The following is a 20,259-nucleotide window of genomic DNA, read 5'->3' on the forward strand; positions in this document are numbered from 1 at the left end:
AGCTAAAATTACCCCAAAAGCTTAGTCATGCCTTAGCCATGAAAGCCAGCTGAGTGACTTTGGGCCAGTCATTCTCTCTCAGCCCAATGTACCTCACAAGGTGGTTGTTGTGGGGGAAATAGAAAGAGAAAGGTGTGTTGGATATGTTTGCCACCTTGAGTTATTTGTAGAAATGATAAAAATGGGCTGCAAATAAATAATTAATAAATAATTAGCCAAATAGTGACTGCTAAGAATAAAAAAGATAAAATTATCTTTAGGAAGTACATATTAGAATTAAAATTAAAGGAGAATCAGAGTAATAAGAAATGTAACAGTAAGTGGTGATCTGAATGGAGGAAATTAAGCATTAAAGGAAATTGGCTGTCAATGCTGCTAACATCGGATGCTCTTGCTTTGACAACAGATGGAAATGCAGCCATTTTCTCTATTGCTTTTAGAATTAGTTGATGCTGGGAGGGGGAATAATAACAGTTGTGGGAACCCAAGGACATTGGGCCCAGAGCTGACAGTGTTTTGGCGGGCTGGAGGGCTGGGAAGAAAGCCTGCGCTTCAAGCTAATTGGGGAATGTGATTTATGACTGTTTATTGGAGGAGGGAATTGCACTTTGTTACTTTGTATCCAAGGGAGGGAAATTTAGTTTCTGGTTTCAACTATGTAGTGCCAATACTTTGTTTCTCGAATAAAAGATTCTTTTAAGGTAAACAATGCCTCTAAGTTCTTTTGAAGAGTTCCATCTGTCGAAACCATGACATTAAACCAGAAACTACAAATTTTACCTATCTATCTTGGGGTCCCGAGCCCCAGTCGCTGTCTCTAGAGTTGAGGGATAGACCGACAAAGCTTTGGGAAAGATCACAATATGGAAAAGGAAGTGAGGCCTGGAACCAGCACCCTGGCAGTGGCTACTACTTCAGGGGAGGGAGTACAGGCCAGCGCGCTGGTGGAGAAGGATCCTTTTCGGGTCTCCCAGATGGGGGCAAGGCCCAAGCCGAAAGGACAGCTGATCTGGTCATTGGAATGGATCTTGCCCAGTGGAGACTCCAGACACCTCGAGACAGCCTTGCCACAATCAAGTGCTTCGAAGGCGAACGAGGTCGAGCTGCAAAGAGGGGCTTCCCGCAAGTCGCGTTCCCTAGACTGGTGGAGAGCCACGAAATTGACTACCGCTGAGGACTCTGATGAGTGGAAGTACCTGTCTGCAGTCCGTAGTCAATCAGTGGAGAAGTTGGTGGAAAGATTTGAGGAGCTAGAGATGAAAAGTGGGGAACAACCTTCCCATTCTCCATACACAAGCAATCATGATGATTGGTGAGGCAGCCATCAGCTCATGCCGAGGGGAAGCACCAACCCCACCTGTGTAGGTCAAGCAGCTTCCCTGTCAATGAAGGAACCTACCATGGCCTGCAGCCCCATGGAGAGAGACAGCTCCAGTCGTCACCCCTCCAAAAGCCCAGACTGCCACCGGCGAGACAAGAGCCCAAGCTGTCACCGGGACAGCCGAAGCCCAGATCAACGTGCCCAGCCCGAGGCCCATACAGCAATGGGGGATGCTGCAGCCTCCACAGCTGGGAGGCCAACAGCCTCTGGAGGTACAGCAAAAGCTGTGGGGCTGGCCGCAGCCCCCAAACGTGCAGCAGCAGATGGGGCCTTGCAGCAACCGGGGATGATGCAGCCGCCACCATGGGAAGGCCAGCAACTGTTAGGGGTGAAGCAGCAGCAGTGGGGCTGGCCTTCTCTGAATGTGCAGCAACCAGTGAAGGGCCTGCAACCACTGGGGATCCTGCAACAACCACCGCCGAGGCCGCAGAGGGGGCTACAACAGCTGGGGATACCACATCCGCCTGTAGGTCAGCAGCAGTGGGGGTGGCAACAGCCCCCAAACATGCAGCAAACACTGGGAGGCCTGCAGCAACTGGGGGGTGCCATTTCAGCAGCCACTGAGACCATTGGGAGTCATACAGCAATTGGGGATGCCACAGCTGCTGGCAGCACAGCAACAGCCATGGGGGTGGCAACAGCCCCTGAACTTGCAACAACCACTGGGTGGCATGCAGCAACTGGGGATGGAGCAGCCATCATAGGGAGGCCAGCAACCATTGGGGGTGCAACATCCACAGTGGGGAGGCCAGCAACCACTGGAAATACAGGGTCCCTGGGGAGCACAGCAACCGCTGATGGCTCCACCCCTCAGAGCAACTTTTGATGGAGACTCAGAGAAACTGATCTTCTTCCTCAACCAGGTGCGTTCCCACATGAAACGCTGTGCCTATTTCTACCCGAACCCAGCCACTATGGTCGACATGGTTGCGTCCAACTTGGAAAGGGAAGCATCCGAGTGGCTGAACAATTTATACAACAAGCAAGCACCTGAATTGGGGGACCTCCATCTCTTCCTCCTAGGACTGAGAGCAAGATTCGAGGATTGCCCTCAAAGCGGAGGAGCAAGTCCATAAGATAAGACAAGCTGGCACAACTGCACTGGAATACATGCATTTCGCAAGACAGCTGGCCGAATAGAGAGGTGGCCCAAGCAATCTCTAGGTCATCACTTCAAGGAGGGATTGGACAACCACCTCTCCAGGCTTGTTTCTATCATGCAGTCCAAAATCAGTTGGAAGAATGGTACCAGGCAGCAGTAAGACTGGATATCCAGCTTGCCTGCTATAAGAAGCCCCCACTGCAAGAAGCTGGGCCAGATCAACCCAAACGGCCATCCCCACAAAAGTCTCCAACCGCCATGACTACTGAAAAGCCATCTGCAGGTCCACCGATTAAATGCTTCAGATGCGGACAACAGGGACATTTGAGCAGCGAGTTGCCCAGTCCCTTACCCTCAACAGCAGAATAGACCGGGACCACCAGCAAGGAAGAAACCAGCCCAGCAGCCAGCGAAAGAGAAATCCACTGGATCACGCAGGAACCCGTTGCCCAAGTCACATCCCCCACGCAGGAGAGTGCCGAGGCCCAAGCTGGACCTGCTGCTGCTCTACCCTCTTACGACGGCAATGACGAAGGAGAAAATGACCCGATGATGAGTCGACCCATTCCGCCTTTTTCTCTACCTGCCAAACTCATAATCCCTAAGACAGGAGCACAGGTAGATCTTAAAGTGTTGGTGGACTCAGGTGCGTTATTAGTTTGCCACTTGCCCTGAAAATGGGCATATGAGCAAGGCTGATCTCCAAACCCGTGAAGTTTGAGCGATGGCTTCCTAATGGGAGGAATTTTAATCATGCAATTAACTGAACCCCTACGCTTAGAAATAGGTGAGCATTGGACGTTCATTCCTTTCATGGTGGCTCCAAAAATGACTGAGGCTGTGATCCTAGGGCTAGCCTGGTTAGACAAATGGAAGCCATTTATCTGGTGGAGAAGGGAATGAGGACTGTGAGGTTATCTATAGCAGGGCTTTTGAACCGGTGCTACACGTACCACCTGTGGTACTTTGCCACATGGCAGGTGGTACGCGACTGCTAGCCAAGTGTAGCAGGGGAGGGGAATGAGCTGAAGCGAGCCAAGCCTGAGGGAGAGGCAGCTGCAGCTGCAGGACTGTCTAGGCTCGGCAGAAGCCCCAGGAGTTGGCAGGGCTCCAGCTGATTGGCTCCAGCTGATTGGTGCTTCCGGAAGCAGCTTGGAGCTGGAGATGAACTGAAGAAAAGGGGCGGGGAGCAGAAGAGAGGCTATAAAAGGAAATGGTTTGGGCAGAAAAGGGAGAAAAAAGACAACAGGGAAAGAGAAGGAGAGGTCAGCCAGCAGGGAGGAAACAGGGACAGAGAAGCAGCAGCTGTTGCTGGAAGAAAAGGTCCTGTTTCATTTTCTCCAGCCAGGAGAATGCAAACAGCGCTGATGAAATGAAAAGCCAGCATGTCAGAAAGGAGGTGGCTTTATTTAGTTCTGGATCAGCTGGCAGCTTGATTGGGTTACCATAAGGATTTTTGTACAGTTTTTACAGCATTTTGTAATTCAGAAGGTCCTTTGTGTGCTTTGGTTATTGGAATATTTTAGTCTGTATTTTAGGCTAGCAATGAATCCAGAGTGTTGACTTCCGTAGGCTTAATCCCTTTAAACAAATGTAATTAGTTTTACACCCGTTATCTTGAGTCTGTCTATGGCTTTTAAAAAGTTTTCTTTGAAGATAAACAGGTTTAATTTTAAAGCTAATTTTTTTTGCAATTGCTGGAGCATTTCAGTCTGGGACTGCAACATTGTGACACCCTGGATGCAGCTTAAAGAAAAAACCTGGAGTTTATGTGTTTATTTTGTGAGCCTTTCTTGCTTTGCACTTGATTCCTGTGTCTTTAAGGATACAGGGAAGGGATTGAGGGGGTGCATTCTTACTACACTGTGGAGGAGAACTAAGAAGGGCCGACCAGCTAGCTCAGGGGTCTACAAACTTAGCAACTTTAAGACCTGTGGACTTCAACTCCCAGAATTCCTCATCCAGCCAAGATGGCTGAGAAATTCTGGGAGTTGAAGTCCACAACTTAAAAATGCAAGTTTGAAGACCCCTGAGCTAGCTGGTAGTGGTGCATATTAATAAACATGGATATATTCATCATAATTTGTCAGTGTAAAGGGAAAGTGATTCAACAAAGGAACAGCCACCAAAGATTTTAAAACTGGTACTTTTTTTTACTTTTTTTCTACAGTTTGTAATATTTTATTAGATTATAGAATAAAATACAAAAATACAAAAGCAAATAGTAGGATACAGTGGGGAGGGAAAAGGGAGGGAAAAAGAACAGACTTCCTCTGTTGCAGTAGAAGGAAGCATTAACATTGAACCTCAACTTTTTACTTTTCCATAATATTATAAACTAGCCATTTCTATAACAACAAATGAATCTAATCGGTAAAACTCAAAATCCCCCCTCCCTTTTTTAGTCATCTAGTTTTTGACAACTTGCTAAGCACTGGTGGTACTGAAATATCGTCATGTCCTAAAAGTGGTACAATCTGTGAAAAGGTTGAAAAGCCCTGCTATAAAGGACTGAACGCTGTGAGCGTGGAAAACAAATACCCCCTCTCCCTCCTGAAGGACTTACTAAGCCGCCTGGCAAAGGGGAGTGTCTTTACTAATTTGGACTTGAGAGAGGCATATTACCAAGTGAGGATAAAGGAGGGAGATGAGTGGAAGACTGCTTTTTAACTGTCCCATGGGGAGCTACCAATTTGAAGTCATGCCATTTGGACTACAGGGGGCTTCAGCTGTCTTCATGCAGCTGATTAATCAGGTACTACATGACCATTTATACAAAGGGGTTTTGGTGTATCTTGATGACATCTTGCTATACAGCACGAACTGGACTGATCTCCTCCCTTTTGCAGAGGTGGCTTACAATGTTCCCAGCAGCACCAGCTTCACACCTTTTAAAGTGGCCACAGGGAAAGAACTCAGCCCAATACCTGAATATCCTCAGGGACCCTCCACTTCCCAAACTCTTGATCAATGGGTGAGGGGGTGGGAAGAAGTCTGGAAAACCACGAAAACTGCTTTGGAAAAGTTTTCCGAGACATATAAAAAACAGGCAGATCAAAAAAGGGCTCCTCAAATGACATTCCAAGGTGGGGAAAAGGTTTATTTATCCACAAAATATTTATGGCTTAAGTTACCTAGTAAGAAGCTACGACCAAAGTACTTAGGAACCTTCCCCATTGCAAAGATTATTAACCCGGTCACGGTAGAACTAAAACTTCCCAGGCTCTTATGGAAAGTTCACCCTGTATTTCATTGTAGCCTGCTGAAACCTTTTTGGGATTCCACCTTAAGACCTCCCCCTAAGAAGGTACCTGGACCTCTTGTAGTAGAAGGACAGAGTCATTATGAAGTGTATTCTTGATTCTAGAATTTTTAAAAGGAAATTGCAGTACTTAGTGCAATGGAAGGGGTATCCATTGTCTGAAGTCACCTGGGTGAAATCTAGCAATGTAAAAGCTAAGCGGGTGCTTATGGGAGTATCTCGATACTCCCATGTTACACCACTCCTGCGCGAGCTGCATTGGCTTCCAGTTGCCCTCTGGGTGCGATTCAAGGTGCTGGTAATTACCTTTAAAGCCCTACATGGCTTAGGCTCAGGGTACTTGCGAGACCACCTGCTGCCAATGTCAACCTCCCATCACCCAGTTCGCTCCCACAGAGTCGGCCTCCTCAGGGTTCCGTCGGCCAGGCAATGCCAGCTGGTGACCCCCAGGGGGACAGCCTTCTCTGTGGGCACGCCGACCCTCTGGAATGAACTGCCTCCGGAGCAGTGGACGGCCCCTGACCTTCGATCCTTCCACCGTGTCCTGAAGACATGGTTGTTCCAACAAGCAGGCCTGGACTGACCATGGTTTTTTAATTTGGTTTTTATTGTGTAAATTGTCCCGTATTTCTTATATTCATTGTTTAATTTTTTTAATTTTTGTATTTTATGTCTCTTAATTTTTATTGTTGTGAGCCGCCCTGAGTCCTTGGGGAGAAGGGCGGCATATAAATTTAATAAATCCTAAATCCTAAAAGCTGACAAGACTCATTAATAGATTCTACAAGAAACACCCTAACAAACCTAGAGGCAACCCTTAACCTATGATTTTGTCTGCATTATAGGATTTGTCCTTTTTGTAAAGGGGGCCGGATGTCAACACTGCTAACATCGGATGTTCTTGCTTTGACAACAGATGGAAATGCAGCCATTTTCTCTATTGCTTTTAGAATTAGTTGATGCTGGGAGGGGGAATAGGGATGAGAGTCCAGCTCGTCATAACAATAATAACTTAGTCATGGGAACCCAAGGACATTGGGCCCAGAGCTGATAGTGTTTTGGCAGGCTGGAGGGCTGGGGAGAAAGCCCGCGCTTCAAGCTAATTGGAGAATGTGATTTATGACTGTGGGGAATGTGATTTATGACTGTTTATTGGAAGAGGGAATTGCACTTTGTTACTTTGTATCCAGGGGAGGGGAATTTAGTTTCTGGTTTCAACTATGTAGTGCCGATACTTTGTTTCTCAAATAAAAGATTCTGCCTCGAAGTTCTTTTGAAGAGTTTCATCTGTCGGAACCATGACATTGGGAAGAAAAAGAGGCAGCAATAAAAGAAGCATAAATATAACAAACTAGATTTCATTTGGAAGCCTACTGATTTTGGGATTCTATTTTTATTTTTTAATTCCATTTATATCCCGCCCTTCTCCGAAGACTCAGGGCGGCTTACAAGCTTAGCAGTAGCCTTCATTCTATGTATATGCCTGCTTGTTAGGGCTTTCACACAAACCCCAAGCGGCATTATTACAAAGTCAGCTTATTGCCCCCAACAATCTGGGTCCTCATTTTACCTACCTCGGAAGGATGGAAGGCTGAGTCAACCTTGAGCCTGGTGGGATGCGAACCTGCACTAATTGCAGGCAGCTGGTGTTACTTAAGGAGGCATCAGCCCACTGCTCCACCAAGGCTCTTCTTCTATTATCTGACTCTTGGTGGGCTGCAACTCCCTTTTGGACTAAGGCAACCAAGGACCAACCCAGCTTTTTTGATTTGAACATCCTCTTTATGGCATGAGAAATGCCTACTCTCTGGCTTCCTTCTCCTAATTACTACTGTCATCTTTTCAGGTTGTGACCTCTCTTTGTACTTGAACACCCCCTCCCCCACCTCACCTGTGCTACTGGTTTTTAATCCTTCCTTGTCAGTCTCAATTTATACCTGATGTGAAACCTGATGATGATCTCATCTATGTTCTTCTAACTTGCATCCTTGTGCATTAATAGCTTCCATTTATAAATGTTTTTAGAACTAAGCTAAACTGTTAAGAACAGTCAAAACTGCACCTACTAATGAAGGTATTTCCAGTTCTGGAGTGGGTGGGTGAGCCAAAATCTTTGATAACCTCTGAAGAAAACGTAGTGGCTTTCGTGGCTCCTTAATATGATATTTCCTGTCTTGCAGTATCTGGAAAAGTTGTATAATATAAAAAATAAGTCCATATCTAATTGACCCCAACATTATTTTCTTATTTACTATGTACTTTGTTCATAGTAAATAAAATTGTTCATACATTTTACTATATTTATAGAAAATTTCTGATCCTTGAAAATTCCTATATTTTTACAATCTAATAAAAAAGGAATTTGGAGGAGAGAACCTGGAGAAAAAATAATATTCTTTCCCCCTTTAAAGGACTGTATGAACTAGAAATGAAAACAGAAGGAGAGAAGGAGACAATATAACTCTGAAAACTAGGAATAAATAACAATTTGGCATATTTTGAATCTGTAATTGTTCTTGACTTCTTACTATAACTTAAATTACATTCCCAAAACCAAAAGGACCACTTATATTGCAGATGCCATGCACCAAAAGTTGAAATGGCCTCAGAAGGAATAAAATACCTGGTAAACCTGTGCTAATTCCATCTCTAGTCTAGCAGACCGTTTAGTGAATCCATCTTTTGTGGTTAAACTTCTGGGTTTTGGAGCTTCAGTTTGGGGCTGTGTAACGGAATTAGGAAGAAATGCTTCTAGTTCAAGTAATCCTAAGAAAAATGGAAGATGAACATAGAGATTAGAAGATATGTTTTAACATTGATGTAAGAGAACTAACCTCTTTTGTCCAAGATGGCTCCTTATAAATGGAGTTTTCTCATCCATAAGAGTATCTCTATTCGTTTTAATGGAGAAACATAGCTTCCAAAAGTACTAGTGCACAGGATGCAGCTTTGTGTAACACAGTGATCCTGGAATGAATGAATGTATTTCAACCTGACTCACCTTCATAGGTGTTGAGAAAGGAATTCTTCACTACATAACGATCTGCGTGATTATCTGGAAAGTAGCCAATTCTTGATAATGGAGCATAAGGCTGTGATTCATATTCAGTGTATTCCTTAATTACATTTCTTCTCTCTAGTTTTCCCTCCACATTTTTTCCCTTGGCTATTAATCTTCTGTTTGCTGTAAATATATTGCAGATAAAATTACACTGATTTTAAATATATCAGTTGACCTCTTCATTTCCTTGAAGATTAGGATTTGGCTATTATTATTTCCATTTCCTAAGAATGGGATGCTGAAACATCTTGTTGCATTTTTGCTAGCAGCCAGTTTCCCAGAGCAGGAATGTGGAGAATATAAACAGGCAATTACAAACATGATCAGCTACAATGAATTTATACTCTAAAGATGCAGCCCTAACCATGTTGTGTTGCATCAATTTTCTGAAGCTGGCCAAATGGATAGCTGTAATCCAGGGGTTCCCAACCAGGGGTGCGAGACGATATTCCAGGGGGTGTGAAAACTTGGGTTTAGAAGTTTCAAAATTATAGTGTATAGGCATAATTCGTTTAGAACTTTTGTAAGGGGTGCGAGAATATATCAGAAGCGTTCTAGGTGTGCGGGGTATAGAAAAGATTGGGAACTGCTGCTCTAACCAATTATTGTCCTTACAGATCTTTAGGTGTTAATATAATCTATGCCAGACATCTATACTGGAAGTTTTTACACTAATTTAGTGCTGAGAATAAATTGGCAGATACCTAGTGTTAAACCATTTAGTTGAAAAATAGTCTCAGAAACAAAAAAAACGACTCTACATTTGTAGACTTCAAGATTCTTTGACTTTTTGCCAATGAAAATTTTTCTTGGCATCCACAATCATATTTCTATAGGTTCAAAATTATGATCAGAAATTAGGAATTATTTTGTGGATATTGGGCACAATCTATATGTCTTGACCGACAGAAATTAAAATATTCAGCTAATTGCTGAAGATGTGTTCAACAATCAGTACTGTGATTAGTCTTAGATCCTTTATGTAGAAGCAATCTCATTTTATTTTGGAAGATTCATTGGTTTTGTAGGTGTTCAGACTCTTTTCAATTACATAGTAATGGTGTGAAAGCTAACAAAAGGACAAGGGAATACACTTGTAAATAGTGTTGTTACTACCAGAGATGAATGCATGCGTAGTCTCTGTCAATTATTCAATGATGTGTGGGGTGTATGTGTTCTCTTTCTGTTTCTCAACAAGCCTTCTATTGCTAGGAATTTCAGCTCTATTGAGAGTATACTTACTATGTAAAAATTGTGTTCCATACCTTTTATGTGTTCATGTTGAATCTTTTTCACTTTTTTTTCTTTCTCTTGCATGAGTTTAAACCAGTGTGTATCTAAGCAACTGACATTTAATTCATTGTGCTTCTCTTCTCGTTTCATCAGCAAGCCCTTTAGAAGGTTTAGTCTCACTTCTTGCAGTCTTCAAAAGAGCAAATATATGTCCATTTGTTATAAATATAAATATTATTATATCCCTTATCTATTAAAAGGAATAATCATGAGTTCTTTATGTAGAAGATATAAAGTAGATTCTCAAGAGAACTTTATATGAAGTTCTACTAAACCTGGTATTGGAAATAGCATATAAGAAATTAACAATAACATAATTTAGATGTCTACAACAAATTGCTAGAGTACTATGTAGCACCAACCATGTATTGCCAAAAACTTTAAAAAAGCTGTTTTCTGAGACTGCAGAACCCAAAGGCAGATCAGTAAACATCTGACAGGATAATGCACCATTAGCAGACTGCATATACTGTAGCTTAACACAAATCTCTCTTATGCTAAGGGTTTAATCTTATAAATTATTATGTTACAATATAACATACAATCTCAACAGTGAATATTGTATATGAAAAGAGGACTTTCCATAATCATTATTGGGTTTGATTTTGATTGACACATATTAGCTGACAAATTCATTTTCAGGCCTACAAATATAGACTATCAAGCTTATTTCTGTTTCCAGTAACCAAGAGAAATAACTAGTGTACTGGTTAAGATATGAGGCTATAAATCAGAAGGTTATGAGTTCTAGTCCCATCTTAGGTACAGAGCCAGGTAGATAACCCTTGGACCAATCACTTGCTCTCACCTGCTAGGGAGGAGACAATGGCAAACCACTTCTGAAAAGCCCTGACATGAAAACTGACAAAAATTCATTTGAAGGCACACACACACAGCCAACAGAAATAGTAACTTTATATACATTTGAAAACTGTGTGGATTTTAGTTGCTGAAATTTAGATTTAAAAATGGGAGGTTAAAAAAATGCAAAGGCTTGTGTACCTCCCAAAATCCTTATAGAATGCTCTTGTTGTAAGTTAGCAACATATTCTACCATGAGGCCTTGGATAACATTTAAACTGGAATTGTATATGGACAGTTCATAACCAGCCAAAAATTCTTGTTTTCCTTTTAAGTGTTAACTTGAAGAATTTTAAGAAATTCAGAAGCTTACACATATTATAAGTATCGCCTGTTTGATATTTTATTCTAATTATATATTAGTGTTTCAGTTTAGCAGAATACAGTCAAAGAGCAATAAGGGGCCATCAGAAATCCAAGAAACCAAATTTGAACCAAGTGACATTTGGGGCCAAGTAGTATTCAGATAACACACAGTCTTCCCTCCAGATATTGCTTTATCCCATTACCAAGTCTGCAGATCCAAAGGATGAGGGTAAGGACACAGGAAGATAAAAGCTACCTACTCTTCTATTTCTTCCTCCCGAAAGGCCCACTCCTTTCTCTCCATTTCCTCCATCATTTTCCTCCGTTTTGCAAAGTGTGCAGCATCATTCAGCGGTGGAAGAGTGGCCTCCCAGGCTCGTTTCTCCCGGGCTCGTTCAATTACTTCCACTTCTGCCTGAGTTGCTGGAAGGCCATGACCTTGAAAGAACAGGAAACAATAAACAGACAGTCGGCTCAGAACACAGGATTGTAAGGCATATGAGCCAAAATATTATTTTAAATTCTAGCAAAATTCTAAAGCTAAAACTACCCCTTGAAAAATAAATGATTAGAAGAGGCCATTTTAAGCCATCATATCCAATCTCTTCCTCAATGCTGGAATCCAAAGAAACACATCCACCCATTTACCACCACATTTGATAATCCCCGTCAAACCTTTTTTACTGTTACTAAGCTTTTCATAATATGAAAATTGGACTCTACCTTCCTATAATCCAAAACTGTTATTTTATTCTTTACACATGTTTGAAAAGTGCTATCATATCCCTTCTCCAGTATCTTAAAATTTAAACAAATCAACTTCCTTAGATTCTCTTGGAATTTTTTATTCTGCTGATTCCTCTGATCTGGTTCTAATACACCTTGGGGCGTATTTGAAGAGTATAATCTCACTTTGCTCTACGAAGAATTTTTAAAGAGGAGTTGTGTACAAAACTAATATTGTTCACAGTAATATTTTAATAATATGATTAAGTGAAATAAGATCCTAATTTCTTTGTTCTACCCTTGTCTTCCTTTGCTCTCTGCTATGCAATTTAGGTATGAAACCCCTTTATTTTATAATTATAGGGATGGAGCTCCTGACACAAATTACAGTAAGTCAGTGAACTTTGTAAAGCACCCTGACTATTGGAATTGCTAAAAGTCCTACGTGCCCTTGTAATAGACACAAGGTTATTTCTTCTTTGACAGCCAAAGGTATGAAAGGTCATGTCATGGGAGCTTAACTGTATTACATAAAAACATTGTACCCTGTGTGCCTCATATATTCATCAGTTCCTAAACTCACCCCAAGTCAGCGTGGCAAGAGTTAACAATTCAGGTATTGAACCTGAAGGTACTATGTATTCAGGGCTATAGGGGTCTGTCTGAGCTTCACCATCCCGATAATCTGTTTGTGTTTCCACGGTTCGTGAATTGAGATAGGCTGGTTTGTCCTTGGATTTGGAGAGATGAGTCTGTAGCTCTGACCTAATATGCAAGGAATCAAGCAACATCTTTCAAAAGTTCCTATATGATTAAAATAAGATTTTAGTTATGTCACATTATAGTATGCTCTTTTATTATTGTTATTCCACAGTGTTACTAAAGGGTTCAAAAATATTACATTTCATCCTTCCTAAACCACCTTAATCTTGTTATTTCCTTTTATAAATTACTTTCATTATTTTGTTGCCCTTGGATTCTGTTATTAATGCAACACACACACACACACACACACACACCACACACACACACACAATTTTCCCAATCTTCCACCTAGGACATAGAGACATATAAATACATGGTGGAGCAGTGGGCTAATGCCTCCTTAAGTAACACCAGCTGCCTGCAATTAGTGCAGGTTCGCATCCCACCAGGCTCAAGGTTGACTCAGCCTTCCATCCTTCCGAGGTAGGTAAAATGAGGACCCAGATTGTTGGGGGCAATTAAGCTGACTTTGTAATAATGCCGCTTGGGGGGTGTATGAAAGCCCTAATAAGCAAGCATATACATAGAATGAAGGCTACTGCTAAGCTTGTAAGCCGCCCTGAGTCTTCAGAGAAGGGCGGGATATAAATGGAATTAAAATAAATAAAAATAAATAAAAATAAAATAAATATGAGCATCCCAGGTATTGAGGGGGATCTCTGTGTGCCTTCCTAAACTGTTTTTATGCTTTTTAATGTAATTATTAGAAAAACTAATCTCTTATCATTTCAGTGATTAAACATTAGCTAATATTGGTTTATTACTTACTTTGACATTGCATAAACAACATTCAGTGGAATTGGCTTATCAAATGGGATGAAAGGTCTAAAAATGAAAACAAAATTAAGAATAAACCAATGAAACAAAAAGGATATTTCTTCACTTATAACCCCAGGACTCTTATTTCAACAGCAACAACATATTACTTAACTGATTACTTTTCAATAACTAACTGATTTGAACCTGTCTATGGATATTTTAATTCTTGTTTTATATATATTGTAAACTGCTGAGAGTTGCTTGATTGTGGTTGGATAAACGTTTGCTTAAGAAATAAATAAATAATAACTAGTCTCCCTTAGCTATTACAGAAATATGTTTTTTTTCATTTCAAACATGCTACTAATCTTTTTATGAGTGCATGTGTGTATGTATGTATGTGTATATACACACGTCAAAATTTTGCAAACTTTTTGACTTATTCTTGACAAGTTTGAGACTAATATATTTTCAACAGTTGAAAAACTATTGAAACTATTGTTTCTTACAACACACATGGAACTACGCACCTGGTGCGCCAGTTGCGGCCCTATCTGGACCGAGACACCCTACGTACAGTCACTCATGCGCTCGTGACCTCCCGTTTAGACTACTGCAACGCTCTCTACATGGGGCTGCCCTTGAGGACCACTCAGAGGCTTCAGCTGGTGCAGAATGCGGCCGTGCAAGTTGTGATGGGGGTTTCCCGATACTCCCATGTAACACCTCTACTCTGCGAGCTGCATTGGCTCCTGGTTGCCCTCCGGGTAAGATTCAAGGTGCTGGTGATGACCTATAAAGCCCTAAATGGCTTGGGTCCGGGATATCTGAGGGAACACCTGCTGCCAGCATCAAGTTCCCTTCGTCCAGTGCGCTCCCACAGGGAGGGTCTCAGGATGCCGCCGGTAAAAGATTGCCAGCGGATAACACCCAGGGGAGGGCCTTCTCAGTGGGTGCGCCTGCCCTCTGGAACCAGCTGCCTGTGGAGCTTAGGACTGCCCCCGACCTCCGTTCATTTCACCGGGACCTGAAGACCTGGCTCTTCGAGCTCTCTGGCCCAGGCTGAGAATTTTAATTTTAATTGGGGTTTTTATTTTTTCAGGGATTGATGTAATTTTTTAATTGTTTTTAACTTTTGTATTCCTTGTTTTAAATACCCTGTAAACTGCCCTGAGTCCTTTGGGAAAGGGCAGTATATAAATCCAATAAAACAAATAAATAAATAAATAACTCTTGTAATCTATACCATGTCATATTTATCTTTAACCAAGGCATCTGATCAAGATGCTCCTGAACCTATAAATACTTGGGTACTTGGGTGTGTGTGCATGCGTGTAATTGAAATTAGGAAAAAATCTTTATTTCTAAAGTATTTTGGGAAGTATTTTGGCAATAGCTATTAATTTGGTCACTGAAATTTAGTTTATATGCTTCCCACCTTTCAAAATATTTCCAGCGATTCCTTCCACTAACTTCAGGATCTTCATATTCAATTCTGGGCACCTGAAGTGAAGGTGGGGTTCTATAAAGAAAAATAATATACACAAATTATTAGTAATCTGATATTTCAGAGAAATGTAACATTCTAATTTTTTATGATGCTTGTTTTTAAAAGTTAGTGGGACGTCTGTAGGTAACTATCAACAACACCTTGAAGTGACAAGGGTGAAGCTTTTTCAAACTATACTAGGAACTTTTGTAGCTGGACCACATTTACATAGCTTTCCTCAATGGGATCTGCTTTTCATGCTTTAACAGAGATTGCATAACTCAAAGCAAGTTTGAACTGCAGACTTCATGGTTGTAACATCTGCTAACAATATCCTGGGTCACTGTACAGGAATATTTACAACAATTGCAAATGAATCATCATTGACTTTGTTTAAAAATATAAAAGATAAGGACACTTACACCACAAGCTGCTGAAAAATCTCAAAGCATTGCTGTGCCCTTCCTCTCCATCTTCGATCAATGAATGGAGGAACAGGATTTTTTTCTTCTAATTGCACAAAGTACGATGGATAGTGAATCAAATTACTAAACATGGCTTTAAATTCTGGTACTTTTCTCTTTTTATATGAAAAAAGACAGAAGTGCAACATTAAATATTATGTTATATCTAAGGCTTAAATACAAAATTAATACAAATATAATTCATCATCATTATTGGTTCCTTTTGCATGAAGCGCCTAAGGCAGCAAATTTCTTCCAATGAATCCTATCTGTGACAGTGTCTTCAGCATCTTCAAAAATGAGAGCCAAGTCTTAATATTTTCTTCATATAAATGACTTAAAACAAGCAAAGTCTTAAAAAATTTGACAATTATCATAAGAATTATATCTGTATTTGTTTATAATTAGTTTTTCATACAAATATAATTACGATATACAAATACAAATATAATTCTACATATGATAATTGTCAAACTTTTTAGGAATCTACTGTTTTAAGTCATGTATATGAAGAAAATATTAAGACTTGGACTCTCTTTTTTGTGGGTTTTTTTTCTTTTGGAACTTGTTTATTCTTAGACTGTTGAAATAACTAAAATATTCAACTGCCAGTATAGGATTTACCATGCCTTCCAGACAGAAATAACAGCTTGTGAAACAGAATTTTATTTTTAGTAAAACATTATAAGTAAGCTAAACCTATACTAATTAGTACCTTTAAAATTGTCAAATTTAATTTTCTGCTTTACTGTATACAGTGTAAAAATTATTGAAGAATTGCATTAGTCATGGATAGTGAATAGTATTTTATTTAACTTGGCTATACATATATATTCCACTATTCAGGTAGCTTGACATGATCACAACTTAGCCCAAAATTTCTGTGGCTAAGCAAGACAATTAAATGAATTTTGGCACATTTTATGACCTTTCATGCCAAAATTGTTAAGTTAATGACTGCAGTTGTTAAGTTAGTAACATGGTTTTTAAGTGAATCTGGCTTCCCCATTGACTTTGCTTGTTAGAAGATTACAAAAGATGATCACATGACCATAGGGCTCTGCAACCACCATAAATATGAGTCAGTTACCAACTGTCTGAATTTTGATTATGTGACCATGGGGATGTGGCAACGGCCGTGTGAAAAATGGTCATACGTCACTGTAAGGTTTTACACTTAGCCTCACAATTGCCCCAGCATTACTCAGGAATTTAAAAGAGCCAAAAGAAACTCCTGAGCCAAGGTTTCAGCAAGCAAACAACTTTTATTTTAATCAAAATAGAGTTGGGTGGCCACATCTCTCTTTGTGGCTGGTAGAGAGATGAAGGCAACAACCAGGAAAGATGTCTTCCATCTTTTATACCCCTTCAGAACAAAGAGATCTGGTCTTGGTACTAGGAACCAAAAGGTACAGAAAAATAATTCCTAGATGATGACTCATACACAACAACCCAGGCTCCAACATAACTCCTTTTTCCCCTCCCCTCACCATGCTCTTTTCATGTAAGCAATCACCTGTACCTAAAGCACGAAACATTTGCTTTTATATAACTAATTTCCCAATATAAAGCTGCTTGCACATAAACAAAGATATATATATAATACAAATATTTAATATTTAATATATTTAATATTATATTTAATACAAAGTATCACTACTAATATCAATATTACTAACATCAATATTATATTTAATACAAAGTATCACTACTAATATCAATATTACTAACATCAACCTTAAGCATAATAAAATCCCTTCATCACTTTTTTCAGTGCCATTGTAACTTCGAATGGTCAGTAAATGAAGTAATGAACTTGTAAGTTGAGGACTACCTATATTTCTGTGTGCTAAAAAGTTTGGAAATTTCTGTTCATAATAAGTATCTCAAACTATTATTAAAAGAAATTATGGAACAATCTATATGATGTGTAGATATAGGTACAAATAATGCATTATTTTTAAAGTTATATTTCCTGTGAAATAGATTTCAAAATACTTGGCAACAGCAAGTTATTTTTCACAGAAATACAAGTACTCTCAAAAATAGTTTTAGACTATAATCACGTACCATTTCATCATGAATAAGATGAGCTTGGACATTTGCCTGTGCATGATCTTTCTCACTTGATACCTCATACAATGGATCTAAAATACATATACAGAAATGGAAATATTTTAATAAATTTTACAAAATATATTAGGCTAAACAATCCTGTTAAGCATCTATTTATTCATAGCTTACATCCTTTCTAATCGGGCTTCGAGTTTAAGAGTGAAACTATCTTGCATGCTCTGGTATAAATTCTGATGTAAGAAGTGGGTATTGGAAATTAACTGTGATGATACTTTGGGAATTTTCAATAGCTTTTATTTATATTTATTTGTTTTTTATAAATGAGGTAGAGTAGAGAAATGCAAAAGCAATCAAGTCATTCAGTGAAACAGTAAACAATGCATACAAAAAGCAAGTTAAAATTACTCTAGGTATTTGCAAATGAATGTTAGGATGAAAAATTTGTGATTCAGTTTTTCATGAAAACATTTTTAAGAAGTACCATCACCATCAAGATAATTATAATTATGATATCCATAACAATCATATAAAGTCAAAATAATGATCAGTACCTATTACATAGATTAATTTTTAGTGTGAATGGTCTATAACAATTACACTACATATAGTCCTAAAATTGCAACCACAATTGAGCCCCAAATTTTCATTGCTAAGCAGGACAGTTAAGTGAGTTTTGCTCCATTTTATGACTTTTTGTGCCACAGTTAAGTGAATAATGCAGTAAGTGAATCTGGCTCCCCCCACTGACTTTGCTTGTTGAAGCCAGCTGGGAAGATTACAAATAGTGGTAACATGACCCTAGGACAATCTGTCATAAATACTGTACATGCCACTTGTCAAGCACCCTAATTTTGATCACACGACCATGTCAATAGTCATAAGTGTGTAAACTGGTCATAAGACACTTTTTTCAGTACTGTTGTAACTGTGAATACATATACCTATGATGGGCTGAAAAGTCCATACTAATTCTGGTCCTATTTCCATTCAAAACCACAACTGTCCTTTCTCCTCTATTGTACAGGTTCCCATTGGGATTATATGCTCTTGAGCTGGATTTTATAACCAGCAATTATCAGTGATGCTGATTTCAGGATGTTTTTACCTATACTTAGGGATGTGGTGGCTCAGTGGGTTAGGACGCTGAGCTTGTCTATCAGATGGTCGGCAGTTTGGCGGGTAGAATCCCGAGTGCCGCGTAGCAGAGTGAGTGCCTGTTACTCGTCCCAGCTTCTGCCAACCTAGCAGTTCGAAAGCACGTAAAAATGCAAGTAGAAAAATAGGGACCACTACGGTGGGAAGGTAACAGCGTTCCGTGCACCTCTGGCGTCTAGTCATGCCGGCCACATGACCACAGAGACGTCCTCGGACAAGCACTGGCTCTTCGGCTTTGAAATTCTCCATTGAGCACCGGCCCCTAGAGTTGGAAACGACTAGCACACATGTGCGGGGGAACCTTTACCTTTTTACCTACACTTAGTTTAAGATGACCAATCCAATTTTCTTAGTCCAGAATACACTGAACTACAGAATTACTTCAGAAACTGGACTAAAATTGGCTGGCTGGTTTGTGGCTCAGTGTGCCCTGCAAATCAAGCCAGTCGATTCCCGAAAGTTCACTTTCCCGGCCGCTATAGAAAAGCAAGCCCCATCAGCCCCATCTCCTTGGTTACCATAAAGGAAATCAAAAGCCCGGTTGGGAGCCATCTTCCTCCGATACCGCATCCCTTTGTGGTCCAGCGGCCGAACAACGGTCACCGATTGACTCATCTTGCGGCCACCTTGGTCTCAGCCGCCGCTTCGGATGGTTGTCGGCGCCGTCCACATAGCAACGGTTTCCACAGCTACAGAGCCGAACTAAAAAGGCGCCATGTCATTTCCTGGAGCGATACCATAGAGCGGGAATTGGAGTGCAAATCGCCCAGCTGCTATGTTGCTTGGTGTCTTTTCTTGACGCTTTGGCCAGAAAAAAGGAGAAATGCGTCATTATCAACAAGGCTTCTTTTTCACATTTGGGCGAGTTAGGAAAAGAGCATTTCCGTTAAGAATATATTTTTGGGAGAATTTGTCTCGAAAACTCAAACTAGTCACCCGGAAAACTGAAGAGAAGCCATCGGGTATTATAAATTCCAATCTAATGAGCCATTTGTATAACATCTATGGGCGTGGATGGACGAATTTGCTTCTAGTCGACTTTTGTAACTTCACGGACGTATCCACTTATTGTCTTTCATGTTTTGTTTTGTTTGTTTACCCCCTATGTCCTGGGATTGCCTTCTCTGTTCTGATCACATCCGACGTTGCTTATAACATTCTGCTGCCATCTAGTAGAGCTTTACGGGCATTACCTCAATAAAAGCATTTATTTTAAGAATTCAAAATAAACAACGAAACTACTATTTAAAACTACAGTATACAGTAGTTCGAAAGTCCACCTGACCTAGTTGACAGCTCCTTAGAGAATGTAGGGGGAAAAACGTAGGGAAAAACGGTAAAAAAATTCATATTGTAGATCAAAAGGAATAATGATCTTAAAATTAAAAAATAATGATCTCAAAACTAAAAGGATTTATTTGCGGCTCGGCTACTTCGGGGGCCATTAGACACAGTCCGCTGTAAAAAAAGTCGGCCGGTAGTCTTAAATGCCTCGTTGTCCTCCATCAGAAGAAGCATCGCCGCATTTTCTTGAGAAACTTCTTCATCCTCTGCTCGAT

The 20,259-nt window shown here is 40.3% G+C and overlaps 1 protein-coding gene across 2 annotated transcripts in view; it reads right to left on the minus strand.

Annotated features, from left to right (window-relative positions):
* Positions 1–20,031, minus strand: part of CFAP91 (cilia and flagella associated protein 91) — a 37,779-nt gene extending 17,748 nt beyond the window's left edge. The window contains exons 1-11 of one of the 2 annotated variants that reach the window (XM_081317163.1): positions 19,219–20,027; positions 17,540–17,616; positions 15,428–15,585; positions 14,955–15,038; positions 13,526–13,582; positions 12,576–12,757; positions 11,527–11,704; positions 10,072–10,229; positions 8,747–8,929; positions 8,369–8,511; positions 7,812–7,928 (exon numbers count right to left, since the gene is read on the minus strand). In XM_081317163.1, coding sequence (XP_081173289.1) covers positions 7,812–7,928; positions 8,369–8,511; positions 8,747–8,929; positions 10,072–10,229; positions 11,527–11,704; positions 12,576–12,757; positions 13,526–13,582; positions 14,955–15,038; positions 15,428–15,585; positions 17,540–17,616; positions 19,219–19,315 — 1,434 coding nt within the window. In that variant the 5' untranslated portion in view covers positions 19,316–20,027. Of the gene's footprint in view, positions 1–7,811; positions 7,929–8,368; positions 8,512–8,746; positions 8,930–10,071; positions 10,230–11,526; positions 11,705–12,575; positions 12,758–13,525; positions 13,583–14,954; positions 15,039–15,427; positions 15,586–17,539; positions 17,617–19,218 lie in introns of both variants that reach the window. The other variant, XM_081317164.1, reaches the window with a different exon arrangement.
* Positions 20,032–20,259: the final 228 nt, after the last annotated feature.

This window comes from Vipera berus (genome assembly GCF_964194415.1).
Source record: "Vipera berus genome assembly, chromosome: 2".
In the NCBI taxonomy this organism is placed as follows: Eukaryota; Metazoa; Chordata; class Lepidosauria; order Squamata; family Viperidae; genus Vipera; species Vipera berus.